The 21,333-nt window shown below is 44.1% G+C and overlaps 2 protein-coding genes across 2 annotated transcripts; one reads left to right on the top strand and one right to left on the bottom strand.

The window, feature by feature from the left end:
* Positions 1-6,684: 6,684 nt before the first annotated feature.
* Positions 6,685-10,323, bottom strand: LOC122653939. The gene is made up of 3 exons (XM_043847906.1): positions 9,618-10,323; positions 9,333-9,562; positions 6,685-6,732 (listed from the first exon to the last, which is right to left on the bottom strand). Exons 1-3 carry the CDS (start codon positions 10,321-10,323, stop codon positions 6,685-6,687), a joined length of 984 nt encoding a protein of 327 aa, XP_043703841.1.
* Positions 10,324-19,565: 9,242 nt separating this feature from the next.
* On the top strand, positions 19,566-19,945 carry LOC122645910. The gene has a single exon (XM_043839319.1). The coding sequence runs from the start codon at positions 19,638-19,640 to the stop codon at positions 19,809-19,811; it is 174 nt and encodes a 57-aa protein (XP_043695254.1). The 5' UTR covers positions 19,566-19,637; the 3' UTR covers positions 19,812-19,945.
* Positions 19,946-21,333: the final 1,388 nt, after the last annotated feature.

Genomic DNA, 21,333 nt, shown 5'->3' with positions numbered 1-21,333 from the left:
TGGTCAAACAAATATTCGAAGAACAAATTGGGCACAATATGGAGGTGTACGTGGACGATATGCTCGTGAAAAGCGTCCAAGCCTAATAGCACCTTACCGACCTTGAGGAAGCCTTCACAGTACTGAGAAGGAACCAGATGAAGCTGAACCCTGTAAAGTGCGCCTTCGGGGTAACGTTAGGAAAATTCCTGGGGTTCATGGTCTCAGTACGGGGAATAGAAGTGAACCCCTCTAAGATAAAAGCCATCCAGGAGATGGCACCCCCCCGAACGATCAAAGATGTACAGAGGTTGAATGGAAGGGTCGCAGCTCTTTCAAGGTTCGTGTCACGGTCGGGCGACAAGTGTCTGTCGTTCTTCAAAACATTGAAGAACCTCAGAAGCCCAAAGGACTTCACGTGGACAGAGGAGTGCCAGAAGGCATTCGAAGAACCGAAGGAGTACTTGGAAAGCCCACCACTACTGGGGCGACCAGAACCCAATGAAGACCTACAGGTCTACCTGGCGGCCATCCCAGTCGCTGTAAGCGCAATACTCTTGAAAGAAGAAGGCAGGGTCCAGAGGCCCATCTACTATGTCAGCCACGTTCTGATCGATGCAGAGACCAGGTACACAAGGACCGAGAAGGTTGCCTATGCACTAGTAATCGCAGCTAGGAAGCTACGACCATACTTCCAAGCCCACACCATCACAGTCCTCACTGACCTACCCCTGAAGAAGGTACTTCACAAGCCAGACGTATCCGGATGACTCATAAACTGGGCAGTGGAACTGAGTGAGCATGGCATCAGGTTCCAACCCCAGACTGCCATCAAAGGTCAAGCTCTAGAGGACTTCGTCGTCGAATGCACCCTATCTGAGATCGAGCCAGAGGAAGAAGAACCAGAGGAACATGACCGCGGATCATGGACGATGTTTGTGGATGGTTCAAGTAATGCAACAGGAAGTGGGGCTGGCTTCATACTCACCAGCCCCGAGGGATTCCGGATCCAGTATGCCCTCCAGTTCACCTTCCAAGCATCCAACAATGAAGCCGAGTATGAGGCACTGCTAGCTGGACTCCGGGTGGCCAAGGCCATCCAAATCACACATCTATCCATCCGGAGTGACTCCCAGCTTGTGGTGAACCAGGTGAATGGAGTATATGAGGCAAAGGACGAGCGAATGGCGGCATACCTACCACGTGCCCAGTTATTGATCGAGGGGTTCATGAAGTTCAAGATGGTTCGCATTCCCAGGATCGAGAACACCACAGTCGATGCTCTATCCAGGCTAGCCAATGATGAATTCTGAAACCTGGCAGGGGTGGTGTACATTGAAATACTACATGAACCAACATACCAAGAGAAGCAGGTCAATGCCATCGAGGAAAGGCCCAGCTGGATGGACCCTATACTTGACTACATACAGAATGACATCTTACCAGAGGACAAGGTTGAGGCGAGGAAGGTCAGGACGAGAGCGACAAAGTACACTATCCTGGACGGAGTACTATATAAGAGGGGGGTCACAACACCACTACTCCGGTGCCTGGGACCCAAGGGAGCCGAGTACGCCTTGGTTGAAGTCCATGAGGGGATATGCGAAAGCCACATAGGAGGACGAGCCCTAGCCTACAAGGTCCTCCGTCAGGGACTCTACTGGCCACGAATGCAAGAGGAGGCCATACAGTATGTCAGGAAGTGCAAGCAGTGTCAGTTGTTCACCCCAGTACCCCATCTACCCGCCACTAAACTAACATCGATCCTCAACCCCATACCCTTTGTCATGTGGGGGATGGACATCTAGGGCGACTTCATGGCAGCATCGGGGAACAGGAAGTACTTGGTCGTCGCTATCGACTACTTCACCAAGTGGGTCAAGGCTAAGCCGTTGGCTAAAATCACAGAGGTAGAAATGGAGAAGTTCATCCGTGACGACGTCATCAATAGGTTCGGGGTACCAAAGATCCTAGTCTCAGACAACGGCAAACAGTTCGATAACCCCAAGTTTAGGGCATTCTGTCAGAGCTACAACATCGACTATCGGCCTGTATCGATCCCTTACCCATAGGACAATGGTCAGGTGGAGGTGACCAACAGAACATTACTAGAAGGGGTCAAGAAGAGGCTAGAGGGAGCTAAGGGGAAGTGGGTCGAGGAACTACCAAGTGTACTATGGGCGTACCGGACCACAGTCATAACACCCACACGGGAGAGCCCATTTCGCCTGGCATATGGCACAGAGGCACTGGCACCAGTCGAGGTCCTCGTTATGTCCTATCGAGTCCTACACTTCAATGAGTGCACCTATGTTGACGGACTACGGGCGAACCTGGACTTCATCGATGAAGTCCGGGAGAAAGCACGCCTAAGAAATGTGGCCTACCAGCAACGAACCGCCAAATACTATAACACCAGGGTTAGAGAGAGGCTGTTCCACCAAGGAGATCTGGTCCTGAGAAGGGCCAGTAGTTCCCAGCCAAGGAAAGAAGGCAAGCTATCAGCCAACTGGGAAGGACCTTACACAGTCTCCAAGCAGATACGTCCAGGGACCTACCGCTTGAAGACTCAGGGGGGCAAGAAGATAGAGCACACTTGGAACTCAGAACACCTGAAGAAGTACTACCAGTGAGAGAAACACTAGGAGCAGTAGCAGAGTCGCCAGTCAACCAAGTAGGAGTAGCAGAGTTGCTAGTTAGCCAAGTAGCAGTAGCAGAGTCGGCAGTCAGCCATGATACACAGTAGATTTGGATTTTCAAAAGTTATTTGAAATTTTAATTTGGAATTTATATTTGGAAATTGGGATGCGCTTGTCTACTCCTGCCTATTGGTCGACTACCACCAAGGTCCGATGACCACCAAGGCGCAAGGCCACCCAGGTCTAATGACCACCAAGGCCCGTAGGCCACCAAAGTCCGATAACCACCAAGGTGCAAGGCCACCCAGGTCCGATGACCATCAAGGCCCATAGGCCACCCAGGTCCGATAACCACCAAGGCCCATAAGCCACCAAGGTCCGATGACCACCAAGGCGCAAGGCCACCCCGGTCTGATGACCATCAAGGCCCGTAGGTCACCCATGTCCGATGACTACCAAGGCCCGTAGGCCACCAAGGTCCGATGACTACCAAGGCGCATGGCTACCCTGGTCCGAGGACAATCAAGGCCCATAGGCCATCCAGGTCCGATGACCACCAAGTCCCGTAGGCCACCAAGGTTCGATGACCACCAAGGTGCAAGGCCACCCAGGTCCGATTAAAGGTGTTAATTCCAGGCCCGGCCCTCCAGACCCGACCGAGCCAGCCCGGTTAAAGCTCGGCCCTGTCCGGCCTGATTACTAAACATGTCGGGCTTAAGCCCAACACGTTTAGTAATAGGGCGGTCCAGGTGTGGGTTCCTAGCCCGTCAGGTGCCCGATCGGACCGATCGATTCCAGGCCCAACCTAGACCGCCCTGTTATAACCCGACCCAATCAACCCTTTAACTTATAAACTTTCCCTTCCCTTCCCTCCAAATTTCCTTTTTTTTGTTTGTTTCTTTGTTGGTCTTTGATATTTATTGGTTAGATACACTTAACATAGGTGAGATGAGGCTTAGTTTTAGTTTTTAGGTCTTACTTCGTTAGATATCAATTAGTAAGCCCACACCGTTTAGAGACCATTTAGAGTTAAACGACTTATTAGCCCATTTTAGACCCGGTTTAGGCCCGTTTAGCCCTAATAAGGCTGCCCAGATTAAAGACCGAACATCGACCGACAAAAATGAAATCGTACCATGCCCGCCCAAGGCAAGCCCGAATGCCTAAATGGTTGGACACGGTGCAGCTTGTAAAATTGGTGAGGCCCGGCTAGGCCCGATCGTGACCGATCGAGCCCAACCGGTTGACACCCCTAGGCCAGATGACCACCAAGGCCCGTAGGTCACCAAGGTCTGATGACCACCAAGGCGCAAGGCCACCCAGGTCTGATGACCACCAAGGCCCATAGGCCACCAAGGTCCGATGACCACCAAGGCGCAAGGCCACCCAGGTTCGAAGACCACTAAGGCCCGTAAGCCACCAAGGTCCGATGACCACCAAGGCGTAAGGCCACCCAGGTCCGATGACCACTAAGGCCCGCAGGCCACCAAGGCTCAAGGCCACCCAGGTCCGATGACCACTAAGGCCCGTAGGCCACCAAGGTCCGATGACCAAAGGCGCAAGGCCACCCAGGTCTAATGACCACCAAGGCCCGTAGGCCACCAAGGTCCACTGACCAATAAGGCGCAAGGCCACCCAAGTCTAATGACCACCAAGGCCCGTAGGCCACCAAGGTCCAATGACCAATAAGGCACAAGGCTACCCAGGTCCCCAGACGGCCAGAGACTGAAGATCATCAAGGTCCTACGTAGCAAGGAGAAAAATAGAAGGAAAACACATCAACTACAAACGACCGAGGTCACAACTACAACCAAGTTCAACATCCCAAGGTTCACTGTTCAGAATACATATAAAATCATAGGGCGTCGATTGGAGGAGTCACATCAGACCCTGTAGGAGACATCATGTCACCCTCAGGGGGATGAGCCACACTCTCCTCAAGTAGGACCGCGCTCTCCTCAGGCAGAACCGCACTCTCCACAAGCAAGGGTGCGCACCCCATAAGCAAGACCGCACTCACCCCGGACGCCACAAAACCATCCCCAGTAGGAACTCGAACCAACGCAGACAGCACCGAGGCGAACTCAGAGAATCTCAAGAAATCATAACCAGGGGTCTCCTCCAAGACGTAAACCACCAAATCTCGGACACCCACCTCATATACCTCCTGGGTACTCTCATGGAACAAGTCTAACATTGCCCGAGACTCTCGGAACTCAGCCACAGCTCGCTCCCCAGCCGCGGACAACTCGACCTCATGACTCTCCCTCAGCGCACGAACCTCCTCCTCCAAGGCGCGGACTATGGTCGAACTCCCAGCCGCCACCGCAGATGACACTCGGAGCTCCTCGGACACCACCCTGAGTCCCTCAGATGCCACCCTGAGCTCCTCAGCCATGCTTCTCTCATGAGCCGCATCCTCCTCTCGAGCCGCCTTCTACCCCTGGAGCTCCCTCTCCAGACCCTGCAGTCGGTGGGACAACTGAACCTCCCAGAAAGCGCGTCTCTCAAGATGGAGTACGGCCTCCGTAGCGCGGTGCTGAACCTGTAAGCAACACAACCATTGAGTATACAGGGAAAGCTACAAACACGAAAGATCAAGGGAAAGAAGAGGTAGGACTTACAGAGGCCATGTCATGCTAAAGGGTCTACGCTAGGAATGCGTCACTAAGCCCCTACAGGGCTGAATTCTCAGCAGGGAGCCTCCCCTTATCCAACCACTCCCGTGGCACGCCATGCCCAGATAGTGTCGCACCCTCCTCAAGATCCAAAGAAAGCACCAGTGACGAAGGGACTGCCAGATCGACAGCCTTGCCGACCGTAGAAGAACTCACCTCCTTCCCCGTAGAGGGGGGCAAAGTAGAAGGCCCCAAGGGGCAACAGTGGGAGGCGGAGCAGGAGACCCTGAAGCAGCAACGACGGGGGGAGAAGAGCGTGGGAGAATGACATGTACGCCGGACCTCGTCACACTGGAAGAATCCGGACCACCCTTTTGCTTGGTCCCAGCGACCGCAAGAGAAGAAGGGACAGGGACCGGGGGAACATCGACACCAGCAGCTCTAAAACCAGAACCACTCGCAGGAGGAGTGACCGAAGGGCCCTTCCTCCGCATACTGGACCGGTAAACGTTAAGGTCAAGGCCGTATACTCACTGCATAACAACATTAAATCAAGACCACAGGATAAGTCAGGTAGCTAGTGAAGTAGAAGATAAACATGGATGCAAGCAAAAAAGGAAAAATCTTACCAGGACTCAACTTTCAGAGGCACAAGAAGGCCTTGGAATCCAAGTGATGAACTTCGAATGGGTCGAGTCCCTGACACTGTCGGAGGGTGTCGAGCTCAGAGTCACTTAGCGCAAGAGGGCAGTTCATCCTCTTGAGATCAATGGCCTCCTAGGTAGACCGCAATGCACATCGAGGGACCATGGCAAAGAAGAAGCGATCCCTCCAGCGCTTCATCGAGTCGGTAATCCCCACAATAGGATCAAATGCAGCAAAAGCCCCCTTGGGAGCATGACGGACGAAGTGGTGGCACCCGCTGTCCCCCTTCCTCAGAACGTAGAAGCACGAAAATAGGGGAACAGTGGTTGCACGCCCTACCCGGGCAAAAAACACATATACTCCTAAAATAATCCGCCAAGAGTTGGGCGCCACCTGCCCAGGGGTAAGGCACCAATGCTCCAATACCAACTCCATAAAGCAGGAGATGGGAAGACGAAGACCGTAGGCGAAGAAAACGCGGTAGAGGTAGACCTCGTCCGCTCGATGGGAGTAGGCACAGTCGTCAGGACTGGGGACACGAAGAACGATCTCAGGAGGGATATGAAACTCGCGTCGGATAGAAACTAAGTTCGAGGCAGTCAGGACACTAGCAGTCTGGGCCAACGTACTGCTAGCCTCTAGGAACCTCCTCCTCCCCATCACTAGCAGGGGGAGAGGGCAATGACGAGGCGGTACCCGCCGGGGAGGACGACCCAGACAAAGACTCCCCAGGATACTCAGCCGGGGCCGTGGTCAGATCGGAGTCATAGGGAGATGACATGAATAAAGAAGGAAGGATCAAGCTACTTACTCGGAGCGACAATCTCCAATGCCCGAAGAGGGATGTCAACCTGCAACCACCAACATGTGAACTGATCAGGGAAAGTCATCTAAAAAAAATAAAATGTATAGGCTCTTACCAGGCGCCAACCGCCGCAAAGGCACTGATAAAAAAAAGGCCAAGCACTGACCACTACACAGACGTGGACCGCAGACCATAGGCGCCAAACGCCAAGACAGGGACACGACCAAGGCAGGCGAGACCAAGAGAAGGTGGCAGTGCGCGATGCGATGGTGATCGCGATTGAGAGAAGACGGGCGCGACGACAGGCAGGCGCAAAGGGTCGGGCACGACGAACAGGCTTGAGTGACAAACAGGCAGACATAACAGGCAAGCGGGCGTGATGCACCAAGGTGGGCGTGATGACCTGGGAGGGCATGATACACCAAGGCAGGTGCGGTGATGGCAAGCAGACGTGGCATGATGACGACAGGCGGGCGTGACGGCGTAAGAGTGGCCGTGGCCAAGAGTAGACGAAGCAGGCTAAAGCCAAGGCCCAAGCACGGGTGGTGGTCAGAGCACGAGCCTAGGGACAAGACCGTAGGCACACCTCCAGTAGAGAAGACACCACAAAGGCAAGCCACAAGAACCAAGTCCCAAGGCTAATAGGCAAGGGAGGACATGAGAGAGGACATGTGACAAACACTTGGGGGGCACACCAAGAGAGGGACAAAAAACAAGGTAGGGGAGAAGAGCAAAAAAAAAATAAAGAAGTGAATGAGAAAAAGAAGAATATATATCTCTACAAAAAAGAAAAGAATAAGGTAAAAAGATATGAGAGGAGGGGTTTGAACCCACAACCTCTCCCTCACCCAATAATTTGCAGACTCACCCCCTGAGAGAGATTATTTTCCACCAACCCCCTGGGTAACATACAAGTGTATAGAGAACTCTTTTGAGCACATTGTTCCTAGAGAGTGGGGGGCAAATGATGAACCACAAATCATCCCAACCTATCAGAAGATGCCACATGTCCCTGAACAACAGGAGATCCACCCGGACACCAATAGTAGGAGATCCACCCGAACACTAATAGGAGGAGATCCACCCGGACACCAGCTACACCTTGGGCGCCATCACTTGCACTTGGGCGCCATCCCCTGGGGCATCATCTACCAGGGGGCCAGCCGCCCTGGGCACCACCCACCTTGGGCCAAGGACCACCTGGACATCTTTCCCTCTCAGGCCTTATCCACTGAGGTGTTGAGACCTCAATAGGGTACAGGTACAAGCTTGACGACACCACCACCACGTGGCCAACAAGATATACACCACCGTGAGGACTCCGGGCCATCACCTATCACTTACGTAACCCAGGTGGACTCAAGCACCAGGGACCTTATCTACCACGTAGAAGGATCTATCCACTAAGAAGGACAACCCTACTGGGATACTAAGTCTCACGGGAAGACAGCCAACCAAGAAGGAGCCCTGCTACTCAGGACTCCTCCATCCACGAAGAAGACTCCATATCAACTAGGGACTCTCCACTCTGCCACAGACCACTATAAAAGAAGAGGTATCTCACAACCTCAACCCATCTGGAATAATTACTATTCATCTATTTGCTCAGGAGATCTGACTTTGCCATCGGAGAGCCATAGGCCAGAACCACACCGGTTCTCTCTGGCGACTTCTTGGTCCTCTTGCAGGTGACGACACTTGCAGGACCGCCCGACGATTTCCTGACGCAACAACTACATACCCAGCCTCTAAAACATGCATCTAACGGTAACTGCTGGTTTGATGGAGACCTTGGTGTTGCTGAAAAACCTTCGTTTCAAAACTTTGAATCCTATTTCGGGAAGAAAAAAAAAACACCAGGGCTCCGTTTGGTTGCAAGGGGAATTAAAGAGAACACTTAAAAAATATATATTGGTAATCATTATTCTACTCTACTTTGCATTCAATTCCATTTCGTTTAAAATGAATAAATTTCTACCCAAAAAAAAATGTAAAATTCATCATCATTAAATATGGTAAAAAAATTTAAGTAGTTTATACAATCACATGGGATAATTATTATAAAAGTTTTTTTTTTAGGTTTGAAAATTTTCTTTTCCCTTCCCTTTGATTCCCCTTGCAACCAAATGGAGCCCAAAATTTTGCCACTTAAAAGGGAGCTTTTCACATTCCATATTACCCTTACAGGGAAGAGATGTCACCTGAAGGCAAAGCTATTCATTGAAAATTTTATTAGATGGAAAAAAAATCCTGCAGTACCCTAATCTGGCAGTGCAGTCATGAGAACTCGACACGTGGAAGATGTGACATCCAACAGTGTCGAGCTCGAGAAGAAAGAAAAGAATGTTGGTCCCATCTCAAGAGAGAAGTTTTAGGAGTTCAAAGTTACTTTCTTGCGTACTAGTATACTACCAATAAATATGGCAATACTCGCTAGCTACACACAAAGAACTACTTACGTAACTGCCTTCATAACCACCCACACGCTAACCTTTTTTTGTTTGGGTAGAAAGAAAATTTATTGCACAGAAGGCAAGAGGAGCACAAGGCATCCCGATTACATAGATTAATAAGCCAAGGAGATGATAGGGGCCACATTGTCGTACTTGCCACGGACAAGGCCCTCTTGGCTAGAGAATGAGTTACCATGTTAGCATCTCTATTAATATAACCAAAAGAACCATTACAAAGTCTTGAAGCCAATAGTCGAATATCACCGATAATATTGGAGATTGTAATGGGGTGGGATCGACACGAATTGGAGATATAGGAAATGAGGTCAGCATTATCCGATTCAACCTCAATGATTTGAGCCTCATTTTCTATAGTTGTTTGCAGCCCCACTAGGATTGCCAAAGCTTCACTTGAAAGAGGATCTAAAAAAAAAGATCAAATCCGAAAATGCACAGAGAGGAACTCCCTCATGGTTACGAATAATTCCACCGATATCGTTCCCTGACTCGTCTAAAGGAAATGTTGCATTGTAGTTAAGCTTCAAAACCTGAGCTTGCTGAGGCTTCCAGTAATTGTTTGAATTTTGATCAAGGAATGTTGAATTTAATGGATTGGTGCTATTAGCATAGGTTAACCAGAATTCTCTGTAACACTTCTGAGCTTTGGAAAACACTTCTGTCGATGTCCACTCTTTAGCATTGAAGATCAAGTCATTCCTTGCAGTCCACAAAGACCAACAAATAAACAAGAATAAGCTTAGGACTTTCTTTTCCTCCCTCTTGTTTGTAAAGTCAACTTGATCCCATGCTTTTAGAAGTTGAATGACAGAAGGGGAATCGTTGTTAGGAACAAGGAAGGGGAGTACATTGCTAAACGTGGTTGCTCTGGCAAAGGAGAAACCTAAGATGATATGATCTATGGTTTCGGTTGTAGCGCCACATCTTCTATAAGAAGGATCCATGGGGAGGGATAAATTATCACCATATGCTAGCCCTTGCGCACAGATTCTCCATAGGAAATTCTTCACCTTTGGAAGAGATTTGCATCCCCAAATGCGCTTCCATACCACTATCGGAACCATTTCCCATTCATGTGAATGACATGAGGAAGCTTGGAACGACATTTGATAATCTCTTTGATTGGAGAGCAGTTGGAAACGCCATCTTAAATGAGAACTTGCCATCCTTGGCTCCCCTCCCCCCCCCACCCCAATTGAGCTGATCTTCTATAGGATTAATGCTCAACCTGATTTTTTAAATTGCAGATTTATCAATAGCTGAACCAAAGATCGAGTATATCAGTCCTCTAAGTGTGGTTCTCATGGTCTATCAAATCATACACTTTCAACAGATCACATTCAGGTGGATGAGTACCATGGATTTTGAAATTGGGAAGAGAAGGCAGCCAGTTGCTCTGCCAAATATCACATTTCTCTTCATTACCAATTTTCCAGACCAAACCACTAGACAACACTTTTCTTCCAATTATATTGCTCCTCCAAGACCAAGATGGATTATTTCCCAACGACGCCTCCATGAACTCGCAGTTGGGAAAATAGGTGGCTTTCATAAATTTAGACCAAAGGAAGTCATGATTCTCATAAAGTCTCCAAGCTACCTTGGACAAAAGAGCCCTATTATGTAGAATAGGGTCACGAAAGCCCAGACCTCTCTTTTCCTTAGAGTGACATAGCCGTGTCCATGAGATCCAATGGATCTTTCGTTCATCCTCCTATTGTCCATAGAAATCATGTCTTCCATGAATAGAGGATCAACCAAATCTCCATCGCGTTCTTTACCATATCCACCAATGGACATCGACCCTAGACCATAGACCAATAGCATAATCTTTTGCAGTATTATCACTAGCTTCTGCAGATTCCACTCTCAATTGTCCTAGCCCTTCCTACGCTGCTTTTCTTCATACTGGTTACTCAAATGATCATCCTATACTCCTCAATGATGGGAGCTTTCATTTTATATCTAAAGAGGGTGATTGGGCTTCCATATTTTGCTACATAAGGATTTGTTTGTCTTCTCTTTTGATTATGGTAATCTAGATTCTGCAGATGAAGCAAAAGGAAAGGCAATTGAACAGGGACTTCAGACGATAAGAGAACAAGACATCAAACACCTAGCCATTTGGACGGATTCAACAAATCTTACCTTGTGGTTGAAGGAAGAGAACTTTTGTAAATGGCCTTAGACACTATATCATCTTTTTTACATCATCACTAATCTTTTTGAGTATTTTGATTTAGTAGTCGTAAATAAGGTTAATAGAGATATTATTTTGCAAGTTCATGCTTTAGTCATTAAGACTAGAACAGCTTTACCAAAAAAAATGGGTTAAATACGCATACCCTCCTAAAATGCATCCAATATTCCTCATGCCCCCCTAAGGTTCTAACAAGTCCACACGCACCCTTGAAAATTCCACGTACCACCCCTACTTTACCCCCTAAAGCCATTTAAGTCCACACCAGGCGTTAAATGCTAGAAAATGACCAAATTACCCTTTCTTCTATCTCTTATAAAATTTGAAAAGACCAAAATGCCCTCATCTTCCCCAAATCATCATCTTCTTTTATAGTGTAGATACCCAATACTAACACCACCACTACCACCACCACCACCACCACCCACCATTAACACCATCACCACCGTGAAGCCCCATCTCCAGCACCACCTCCAACTCCTCCACCTTTAGCAATTCCACTACCGAGTCCCCTTCCCTTGTGTATTCCTCCACCAACACCGCCGCCCTTACTAGATGGGATGAAGCCAAAAGAAAGGTGCTTCTAACTTGTGTAAATCAGGTAGAAGGGAATCACTCTACCCATTTTGTACGATTTGGTAAGTTATTCAAATTGTACATCAATTGATTGGTCTGTTAAAACTTGAAACGGTAGGAAAATTACAGGGGAAAGCTACGAGCATACAAGCTACATTGCGCCTTCCACAACACATAAAAGCCGAATAATTATACGGAATATTATTTTACTTCTATATTTTATATTTCTTTTGATGGATTAGGTTAGAGTTTTAGACTCCAAAATTTTGGGTTTTTTTTTCTTTCTTGGGAAATTCCAAACCATCGAAGCAAGAGACGTAACAACAATGACAAAGCTCATAGTCGCTGAAGAAAAACAACGAGCAGACAGATCATCATTGAGCTTCGTCTGTCTCGTGGTGTAGACGATCTTGAAGTTAAGAACCGAGCCCGAGGAGTGCTTTGGCTTTCTTAGATTTTGTGTTATAGGGAATGGATATTGAAATCTCTAGTTCAAAACCCTCGACCATCGGTGATGCTAGAGGAGGGATAACAAGGGAGCAAATACGTGTCAAGAAGAAAGACTTGCAGGCGGTGCTTGAGCAATGGTGAGCCTGAAATCGATGCTGAGGGGCAGGGGGAGGAGGAGGAGGAGGAAGAGACAAAGGAGGTGATTGATCAGGATGTAAGGGTATTTATGTAATATCCCTTTATATGTTCTAATATAATCCTACTTGTATTAATACTCAGGCTATGAGGGGCAATCTAGTAATTAGCCCATCTGACCTAAACCCTAATTTTCCTATAAATACTAGCTGGAGGCAGTAGTCTGGGTATTCCAAGGTGTAATGCTTTAAGCAACCTTGTGCTTAAACCCTAAACCCTAACAATCTTAAAGCATTATTATTTTCGTTTCTCTGCGATCAAGATCGGCTTTGGATTTTCAGATTCACAATTTATTTTTGAGAGATTGGTTTGGCGTAGCACAAATCATTCACGTTCACGGCCTTTTGTCCAACTGTGCTTACATCTTCTTCGATCTGGCTCGAACGTGTGAACAATTTTGAAAAATGCATCTGTGAGCAGATTTGGTCTCAGAGAGGTGTACTCGATCGGTTTCTCTTTTGTTGTTTGATTCACAAAGGACAAAAGAGTTAAATCAGATTACTCTTTTCCTTTTGATTGATTCCACATTCATAAAGCTTTAGCTTTTGATTCCACACGGTCAAAAGCAAGTGCAGATTTTGTCTTTTTGTAATCATAAAGCTTTAGCTTATGATTTGAATGGCTGTTTAAAAATTAAAAAAAATATATGTGGAAAGCTTTGGAAAAGCTAAAGCGTTCTTTGGTGCTTTATTTGATTTGACAGAAAGCTTAAAAAAAAAAAGAGGCTTTAGTTTCTGATTTGTTTTTGGGTTCGGCCACTACCTGCGAGCTGCCAATACCCGCAAGCAGTCAACACCTGTGCCAGCAACCAGCACTAGCGTGTGCGTCACGAGTGTCGACGCCGCTGCATCGCCATCATCTTTTCCTCTGCCGCCTAAATCCAGGGTTCTTCATATCATGTGTGATTGTTCCTTGGAGCATTTATTTTTATTTGAATTTTTTTTCCTTAGGCATATAAACAAATCACATAACTATGGAGAAACATGCTGTTCCAATTGAGATGATCAAATTGGAAAGCTTTAGTGGCTCTGAGTTCAGTTCTTGGAAAAGGAGGACTCAGTTTGGACTGAAGTATCTCAATATTTTCTACACTGTGGTAAATATTTTTTCTGATTGTACGGACCTAACTGAAGCCCAATGGATGAGTGATGAGGACTTTTGCAAAGACTACCTATTGAACTGCCTGTCAGATAGGCTGGCAGAGACCTATAGTAAATATGAGACTGCAAAAAAGATTTGGAAAAACCTAGAAGCCCAATTCAAAAAAGAGGAGGACCTATCAAAGACTCACTTGGTTGACAAGTTTATGGATTTCAAGTTTCAAGAAGATAAAGAAATACTTCCTTAAGTCATAGACTTTGAGAACTTGAGAATAAAACTGAACCAAGAAAATATCCCTGTTGTTGATGCATTCTTAGTGGGTGCAATTATTTTTAAGTTACCCTCTACTTGACATTCCTTTAAAACTAAGGTGCATAGGAAGAAAACACAAGTGGGGATGGATGATCTCAAACGGTTCATTAGAATCGAAGATGAGAACAGAGTTAGGAACAACTTGGAGATGATGAAACAACAACAGGCATCTGCCAATTTAGTTTTACAACCCAAGAAAAATCCTAGGCTATCCAAGCCACCTAAGAAAGAACCCCCAACAGTTGGAGGCCAAAAAGACTAACTTTAAAAAGAAGGGCAAGTGCCGCAACTGTGGAAAGTGGGGTCACTATGCATCTGAGTGTAGGGGTCTTAAGAAAGGGAACACTAACACACCACAGAAGGAAGTTCACATGTTGGTGGACAAGACTGAGCTTACTAACTTTGTTGCCATGGTTGGCAAGGGTAAGGGGTTGGCCAGTACATCTTCAATTTTGTGGTTAGATTCTGGAGCGACTTATCATGTTTGTAATAACAAGAACCTGCTCACTGATGTTGTTCAAGTAGCAAAGACTGTCACTGTTGCAAATGAAAACGTCGTGGAGATGATTCAACAAGGGACAGCGAACCTGGTTCTTTCATCAGGTAAAATACTTACTTTGAAAAATATTAAAATATTTTTTGGTTTTGAAAAAAATTTAATTTCAATTAGAATTTTGCTTGATGCTGGCATGTTTATTACTTTTAGTAGTGGTAGAGTAACACTATCTGTTAACTCTTTTTATTTTGGATATGCTTATAATTTGAATGGTATGTTTAGATTGAGTTTAGCTAATGAGACAATAAACCAGGTTAACCATATTTCACTTGATCCCAAAATACTACATTGTAGGTTAGGACATGTGAACTATAGAAAAATGCTAAAACTAGCTAAAACTCATAATTTACCATTAGACACTTCAATTAGATTTAGCAGATGTGAAGTGTGTGCTTAAATCAAAATAACTATAAAACCTTTCAGGCCGGTTTCTAGGAGCACTCAACTTCTTGAACTTATACATTCTGACATTTGTGACTTTAAAAGCTACATAACTAGAGGAGGTCGGAAGTATTTGATAATATTTATAGACGATTTTTCTAGATATTGTCATTTATACCTGTTAAAATCTAAAGATGAAGCATTAGAAAATTTTACAATTTTCAAGAATAGGGTAGAAAATCAGTTGAACTTAAAAATTAAAAGATCTAGAAATGATAGGGGAGGAGAATACAAATTGACAGAGTTCAAGGAATTCTGTGCCTCTGCGGGCATAATCCATGAAACTACTGGTCCTTACTCGCCTCAATCAAATGGCATAGCTGAAAGAAAGAAAAGGACGTTAACAGAGATGTTAAACTCCATGTTATTGACAGCTGACATTCCCTCTTGCTATTGGGGGAGAAACAGTGTTGATTGTAAATCACATTCTAAATAGACTACCACATTTAAAACTGACTTCTACACCTTATGAACTATGACATAACCATCCCTGTAGATATGACACTCTTAAGGTTTGGGATTGTATAGCTTATGTTAGGATACAAGACCCTAGGAGACCTAAGGTGAAAACTAGAATAAACACTTGTGTGTATCTAGGTTGTACAGAAGACAGTGTTGCAGTCGATTTTTGGATCTATCCACCAATTTGGTGATAGAATCTACGGATGCTATATTCTTTGAAGATAAATTCCTCAGAGATAAAGGTCTGACATTGTCTGGTCTAACTGAAATGGTTACAGAATCATCTTAGGAGTCTGAACCAATTGTTTCTGATACTACTCCCACAATGCTCCCTGAATCAGAATCTATAAGAGTATCTACTAGAGATAGAGTACCCAAGAATTTTGATGAGGATTTTGTGACCTCCAATCTAGAGGCCGATCCATCCACCTATAAGGAAGCGATGAGATCTAGGGACTCACTGCTATGAAAAGAGGCCATTGATGAGGAAATGAGCTCTTTAATGCAGAATGAGACCTGACACCTTGTTGATCTGCCTAGAGAGGCCAATACAATAGGGTGTAAGTGGGTACTAAAGAAGAAACTTAATCTGGATGGGTCTATAGCCAGGTATAAAGCACAGTTAGTAGCTAAGGGCTATTCCCAGGTGAGAGGGATAGATTATTTTGACATCTACTCCCCGGTCTGTCATTTGGCAACGATAAGGATTTTTCTTGCTATAGCATCTATTGAGCACTATGTTGTGCATCAAATGGATGTAAAAATGATTTTCCTTAATGAAGACCTAACAGAAAAAATCTACATGAACCAACCTGAAGGGTTTGTCATGAAAAGTTTTGAAAAAAGAGTTTGCAAATTAAACAAATCTCTCTATGGTCTTAAACAAGCACTTAAATTGTGGTATGAGAAGTTTGACAAGACAGTAAAGAGCCTTGGTTTTCAAACCAGCAACTCGGATAAATGTCTTTATTTTTTGTATGAGTCAAACAAGGTCGCGATTATTTGCTTGTATGCAAACGACATGTTGATTCTAGGTTCTGATCTCTCTGTAGTGAGAGACATTAAAGAAACTTTGTCTAAAGAATTTGACATGAAAGATCTTGGTGTGGTAGACACCATTCTTGGAATGAGAGTAAGCTTCAATGAGCAAGGGATCACCCTTAGTCAGTCTCATTCTATTGAGAGGCTACTTTCTAGTTGCGGATACAGTGATTGTAAACCGATTGAGACACCCTATGACTATAACAAACGGTTAAAACCTAACATAGGTTAGAATATTCTAAACTGATTGGTAGTCTCATGTATGCAATGAGTTGCACTAGGCCAGACATAGCCTTTACGGTAGGCATGCTGAGTCGTTTCATTAGTAATCCTGGAAAAGAGAATTGGGATGCCCTGACGAGGCTGATGAGATACCTTAAGGGTACTCTTGTGTTATGCTCTATGTTATACTAGATATCCTCCAACTTTGGAAGGATATTCTGATGCATCTTGGTGCTCAGATTTAGGAGACAGCAGATCCACCAGTGGTTATGTATTTACACTAGGAGGAGCAGTTGTAGTATGAAAATTCAAGAGACAGACTGATATTGCTCTGTCATTTATGAAATCGAAACTTTATGCTCTAGCTTCTGCAGGAGATGAAGCAGAGTGAATAAATGATCTGATCATGGATATTCCATTGAGGAGTTTTAAGTTAAACTATATATCTATATTCTGTGATAATCAAGCAATAAAGATGATAGTGAATTACTCACTCTTTAATGGTAAGAGGAGACACATCAGGCTGAAACAGGCTATGCTGAATTATCGAACAGAACAAGGGATTCACTTTGATTGATGTGAGATCGAAAGATAATATAGCAGATGCCCTTACAAAGGGATTGAACAAATATTGAACATTCAAAACTACGGGGGAGATGGGGTTAAAGACCATTTAATCAGGTCTTAACCTAACTCAATATTATTTTGAATTATTCGAATCTCATCTAGGCTTGGAAAGCATTCGAGACAGTTTACATGTTTCAGATAACTTAGTTAGGTTACTAAGTATGGGAGTTTGTGAAACCATTTCAAATTTGATGGTGTAGCAAATTATTCATGTGAAGTTTCCTTGTTTCGTTATTCCACAAAGGAATATGAAAAATGTGTGATATGTTTCAATGATATTGTGCTAGTCTTTATGTCATTCCAAATTTGACGACATGTCTTTCAGAGTATGGTGTATCATTCAAATTTGATGATACAACATAAATCTATGACTGATATGACGAACACAGTATTCCAAATGGAAACATGGTATGATACATGTGATAAAGACTATATATGATCGAGTTCTTGTAAATAAACTTGATGATGATGCTTATTGTTTTTGGTTTACCTTCAGCCATATATGGAATGTACTATGTTCTTATTGTTGAACTAGATACTATTGTGCAAATGATTGAATTCACATTATCTTATGAAATTCATATTTGACAAATTACAGAGAATGGCGAAGATGGAAGAGAACGGTTGAATCTGGATCTCGATGAGGACGACTTACTTGATGAGTAAAGTCACATGGATTGCAAGGACTTTTCTTTTTGATTATTTCTTTTGGTTTAGCCACTTGCATGTGGAATTTTGGATTTATTGTTGGGTTTAGTTTTGATCTAAAACCCTAGTTTTATTTCTTGAAGTTTACTTACTTGATTTTTTGGATTATTGATATTCAATTTATATTGATTCAATTACTGATTGAACAATGATTTCTATACATGTGTGGTGGATATATGTAGAACATAGGAGGAGATTGTAAGGGTATTTATGTAATATCCCTTCATATGTTCTAATATAATCCTACTTGTATTAATACTCAGGCTGTGAGGGGCAATCTAGTAATTAGTTCATCTGACCTAAACCCTAGTTTTTCTATAAATACTAGCTGGATGCAGCAGTCTAGGTATTCCAAACTAGATACTCAGGATGTAATGCTTTAAGCAACCTTGTGCTTAAATCCTAAACCCTAACACAAGATTCGTTGTCTCAGTGTGGTGATCTTGATACGGTTGAGGTAAGACCTTGATTTATTCGGAATGATTCCTTTTCTACTTGCATTTTTGTAAATCAAAGAAGCCCAAGAAGCACCTTTCCTTCTGCTTCATCCCATCTGGTAAGGGCGGTGGTGTTGGTGGAGGAATAGGCAGGGGAGGGGGACTCGGTGGTGGAATTGGTAAAGGTGGAGGAGTTGGAGGTGGTGTTGGAGGTGGGGCTTCACGATGGTGATGGTGTTAATGGTGGATAGCGGTGGTGGTGGTAATATTGGGTATCTACATTGTAAAAGAAGATGATGATTTGGGGAAGATGAGGGCATTTTGGTCTTTTTAAATTTTAGCAAATAGGTCAGGGCAATTAGATCTTTTCAAATTTTTAAAAACATAGAAAAAAGGGTAATTTGATCATTTTTTAGCATTTAACAGCTAGTGTGGACTTAAATGACTTTAGGTGGAAAAGTAGGGGTGGTACGTGGAATTTTCAGGGGGTGAGTGTGGACTTGTCAGAATCTTAGGGGGGCATTAGGAATATTGGGTGCATTTTAGGGGGTATGCTTATTTAACCCAAAAAAAATTAAGGCTAGAACATCTAAGTTTGTTTCCGGGGGTAATTGTAACTTCTCGAAGAGGATTGTTTGGCCCATTTCCAATCCCTATCTGGTTACCTCTCATGTGGTAGAGACGATAGGAATTTATCCATTCTTGTTTAACGAAGTTTGCATTCTAACCAAAAAAAAAGAAAAAGTTACGTAACCTATTTTAACCCTTAGACTTCCAAGTATTAGTAGGAATAGTCCATCGCATCAATATGGTTCATCCAAATAAGACCAGGGTTTTAAACACCGAATCGATTAGAGACAATTCCTTTATATATCAGCCGCTTTACCGATCCGATTCCCGGTTTTTGAAACCCTGAAATCCCTGAATTGGACGAGGCTTGGAGAAGGGGTCAGTTTTTCACTTACCGAACACGAGGCTTGATCGGTTGTTCCGTTTTTTAAATCCTGCTCTTCTGATTCAGATCGAAAATTTTCGACTTAACTTCTGATCTCTCGTAGCTCAACAGTCGTCGTTTTCGGAGTACCAATCTGTGGTTGCATATGCTTTCTCATCACAGATTATATCAGTAACAGTTGGAGAGTTAGTTGCAAGATGGGGATAATCAGGAGCTCTTTCTCTTTCATGACGGGGACATTGTTCGGAATCTACATTGCCCAGAACTACAACGTTCCCAACATTAAGAAGCTCGCCAACACTGGGCTCTTGTTTATGAAGCACATTGAAGAAACCTATCGGAAGCCCAAGAAGAAAGACGACGAAAATTAGCTTACCTGCTGGGATTGCTCAGGTTCCTTCTTCTTTCACTTACGATGGTGGAGATTTAATTTTGAGGGTTTACTTTTTTCCTTTTTTTTTTTGTAATTCATTACGATACGAAAATTGGTTGACCTAACTTTTGTTTTTTTGTAATCCATAACGATGAAAATTGGTTAAGTTTTGTACAAACGAAGATCAGAGCTGCTTCGTGGGATTTTTAGTCAATTTCTAGTGGAAATAGAATTTCATTCCTTCTTATTTTCTTCTTTTATCTTGTTATTTGGTTGTTATGTGGCAGTTGTGACTCGTTACTGAATGCATTTTAAGTATTGCGTTGCCTAAGCAGAATTATGGCTTAATTTTGCAGTCATATGCTCTCCCCGTGACTTGAAATAGCTTCTGAAACGCCTCTTGGGGGTAGTTGATGTGTTGAAAGGGAACATGACTTTGATTTAAAACACCAAAAGCAACTCTAAAACATGAAATCCGGGGTGATGATTTGTAAGAATATGAAAGGGTTGAGAACTTCACTTTCATTCCTCCCATATATTAAGGACTTTGCAGTTTGCCCATTAATCTTTAAGATGGGAAGGTTTTTCTGAGCATCAATTCTTGATTTACTTGCCTTGAACAATCATCTTATTTACAATCTCTCTTATGTGGCTTAGCTATATGAAAATTTGGCCTTTTGGGGCCATTTTCATAGTTCTCTCTTTTAGCCCCTTGTTCTCCTGGGGGAATTGTCTGTAGTCAGATTGGAGGTGGTGTAATTCAAGAGTGCTTATTTTCACAGTTATACTCCCCTTGGTTAATCATTATTATTTTATAGTTATTTATAGGTGAAAGGTTTTGTGTACGGTCATGCACAAGGCTGTCGGATGGAGACAAGAACCCCCGTCGAAATGACTAAAAACCCCTCCCCCTATTTACGCAGCGTTGATGCCCCCTCCTCTCCCGTGCATGAATCCCTTCCCCTTATTTATATTCATAAGTTGATGCCGCATACTATCTTACTGAAGTAGTATGTCTGATAGAGTGAGATCTTATACTGGATTTGAAATTGGGGTTGACTGCATTGACTGTTTCACTGGCTTGGGCAGTAGCACTTTTACAAAGAACCATCTAACGTTAAGTGGATGCTGACTACACAACGCTTGTTATATATATTGATCCTAGTTTCTTTCCTTCAAATCGATCCTACAATAACGTCTGTGTTGTGGGGTTATGTTGAAATGCCTCTTTGTAGTCCTGCATTCTTCCCTGCTCTATTTTGCCACTTGGCAAACTCCGTTTCAGCTGAAACTTGATATGTGAGCAGGGATCCTTGGGGTTTAACTCTCCACATAGTTTCAGCCTCATCCTACATTGCCATGTGGCAAAAAGTTGGTACCCGTCCAGAAAATCACGTGTATACAAGAATTTGGTAAAATTTCAAAATTTCTGAGTTATTGGATTTTGATGATTTTCTGTTAGGTCCTCTAAAAAGTTTGCAGTATTTAGAAGAATTTTGGGGATGCCATTTCAATTTCAA

The sequence above is a fragment of the Telopea speciosissima genome, chromosome 1 (assembly GCF_018873765.1).
Source record: "Telopea speciosissima isolate NSW1024214 ecotype Mountain lineage chromosome 1, Tspe_v1, whole genome shotgun sequence".
NCBI lineage: Eukaryota > Viridiplantae > Streptophyta > Magnoliopsida > Proteales > Proteaceae > Telopea > Telopea speciosissima.
This window is presented reverse-complemented; position numbering and strand designations above follow the sequence as displayed.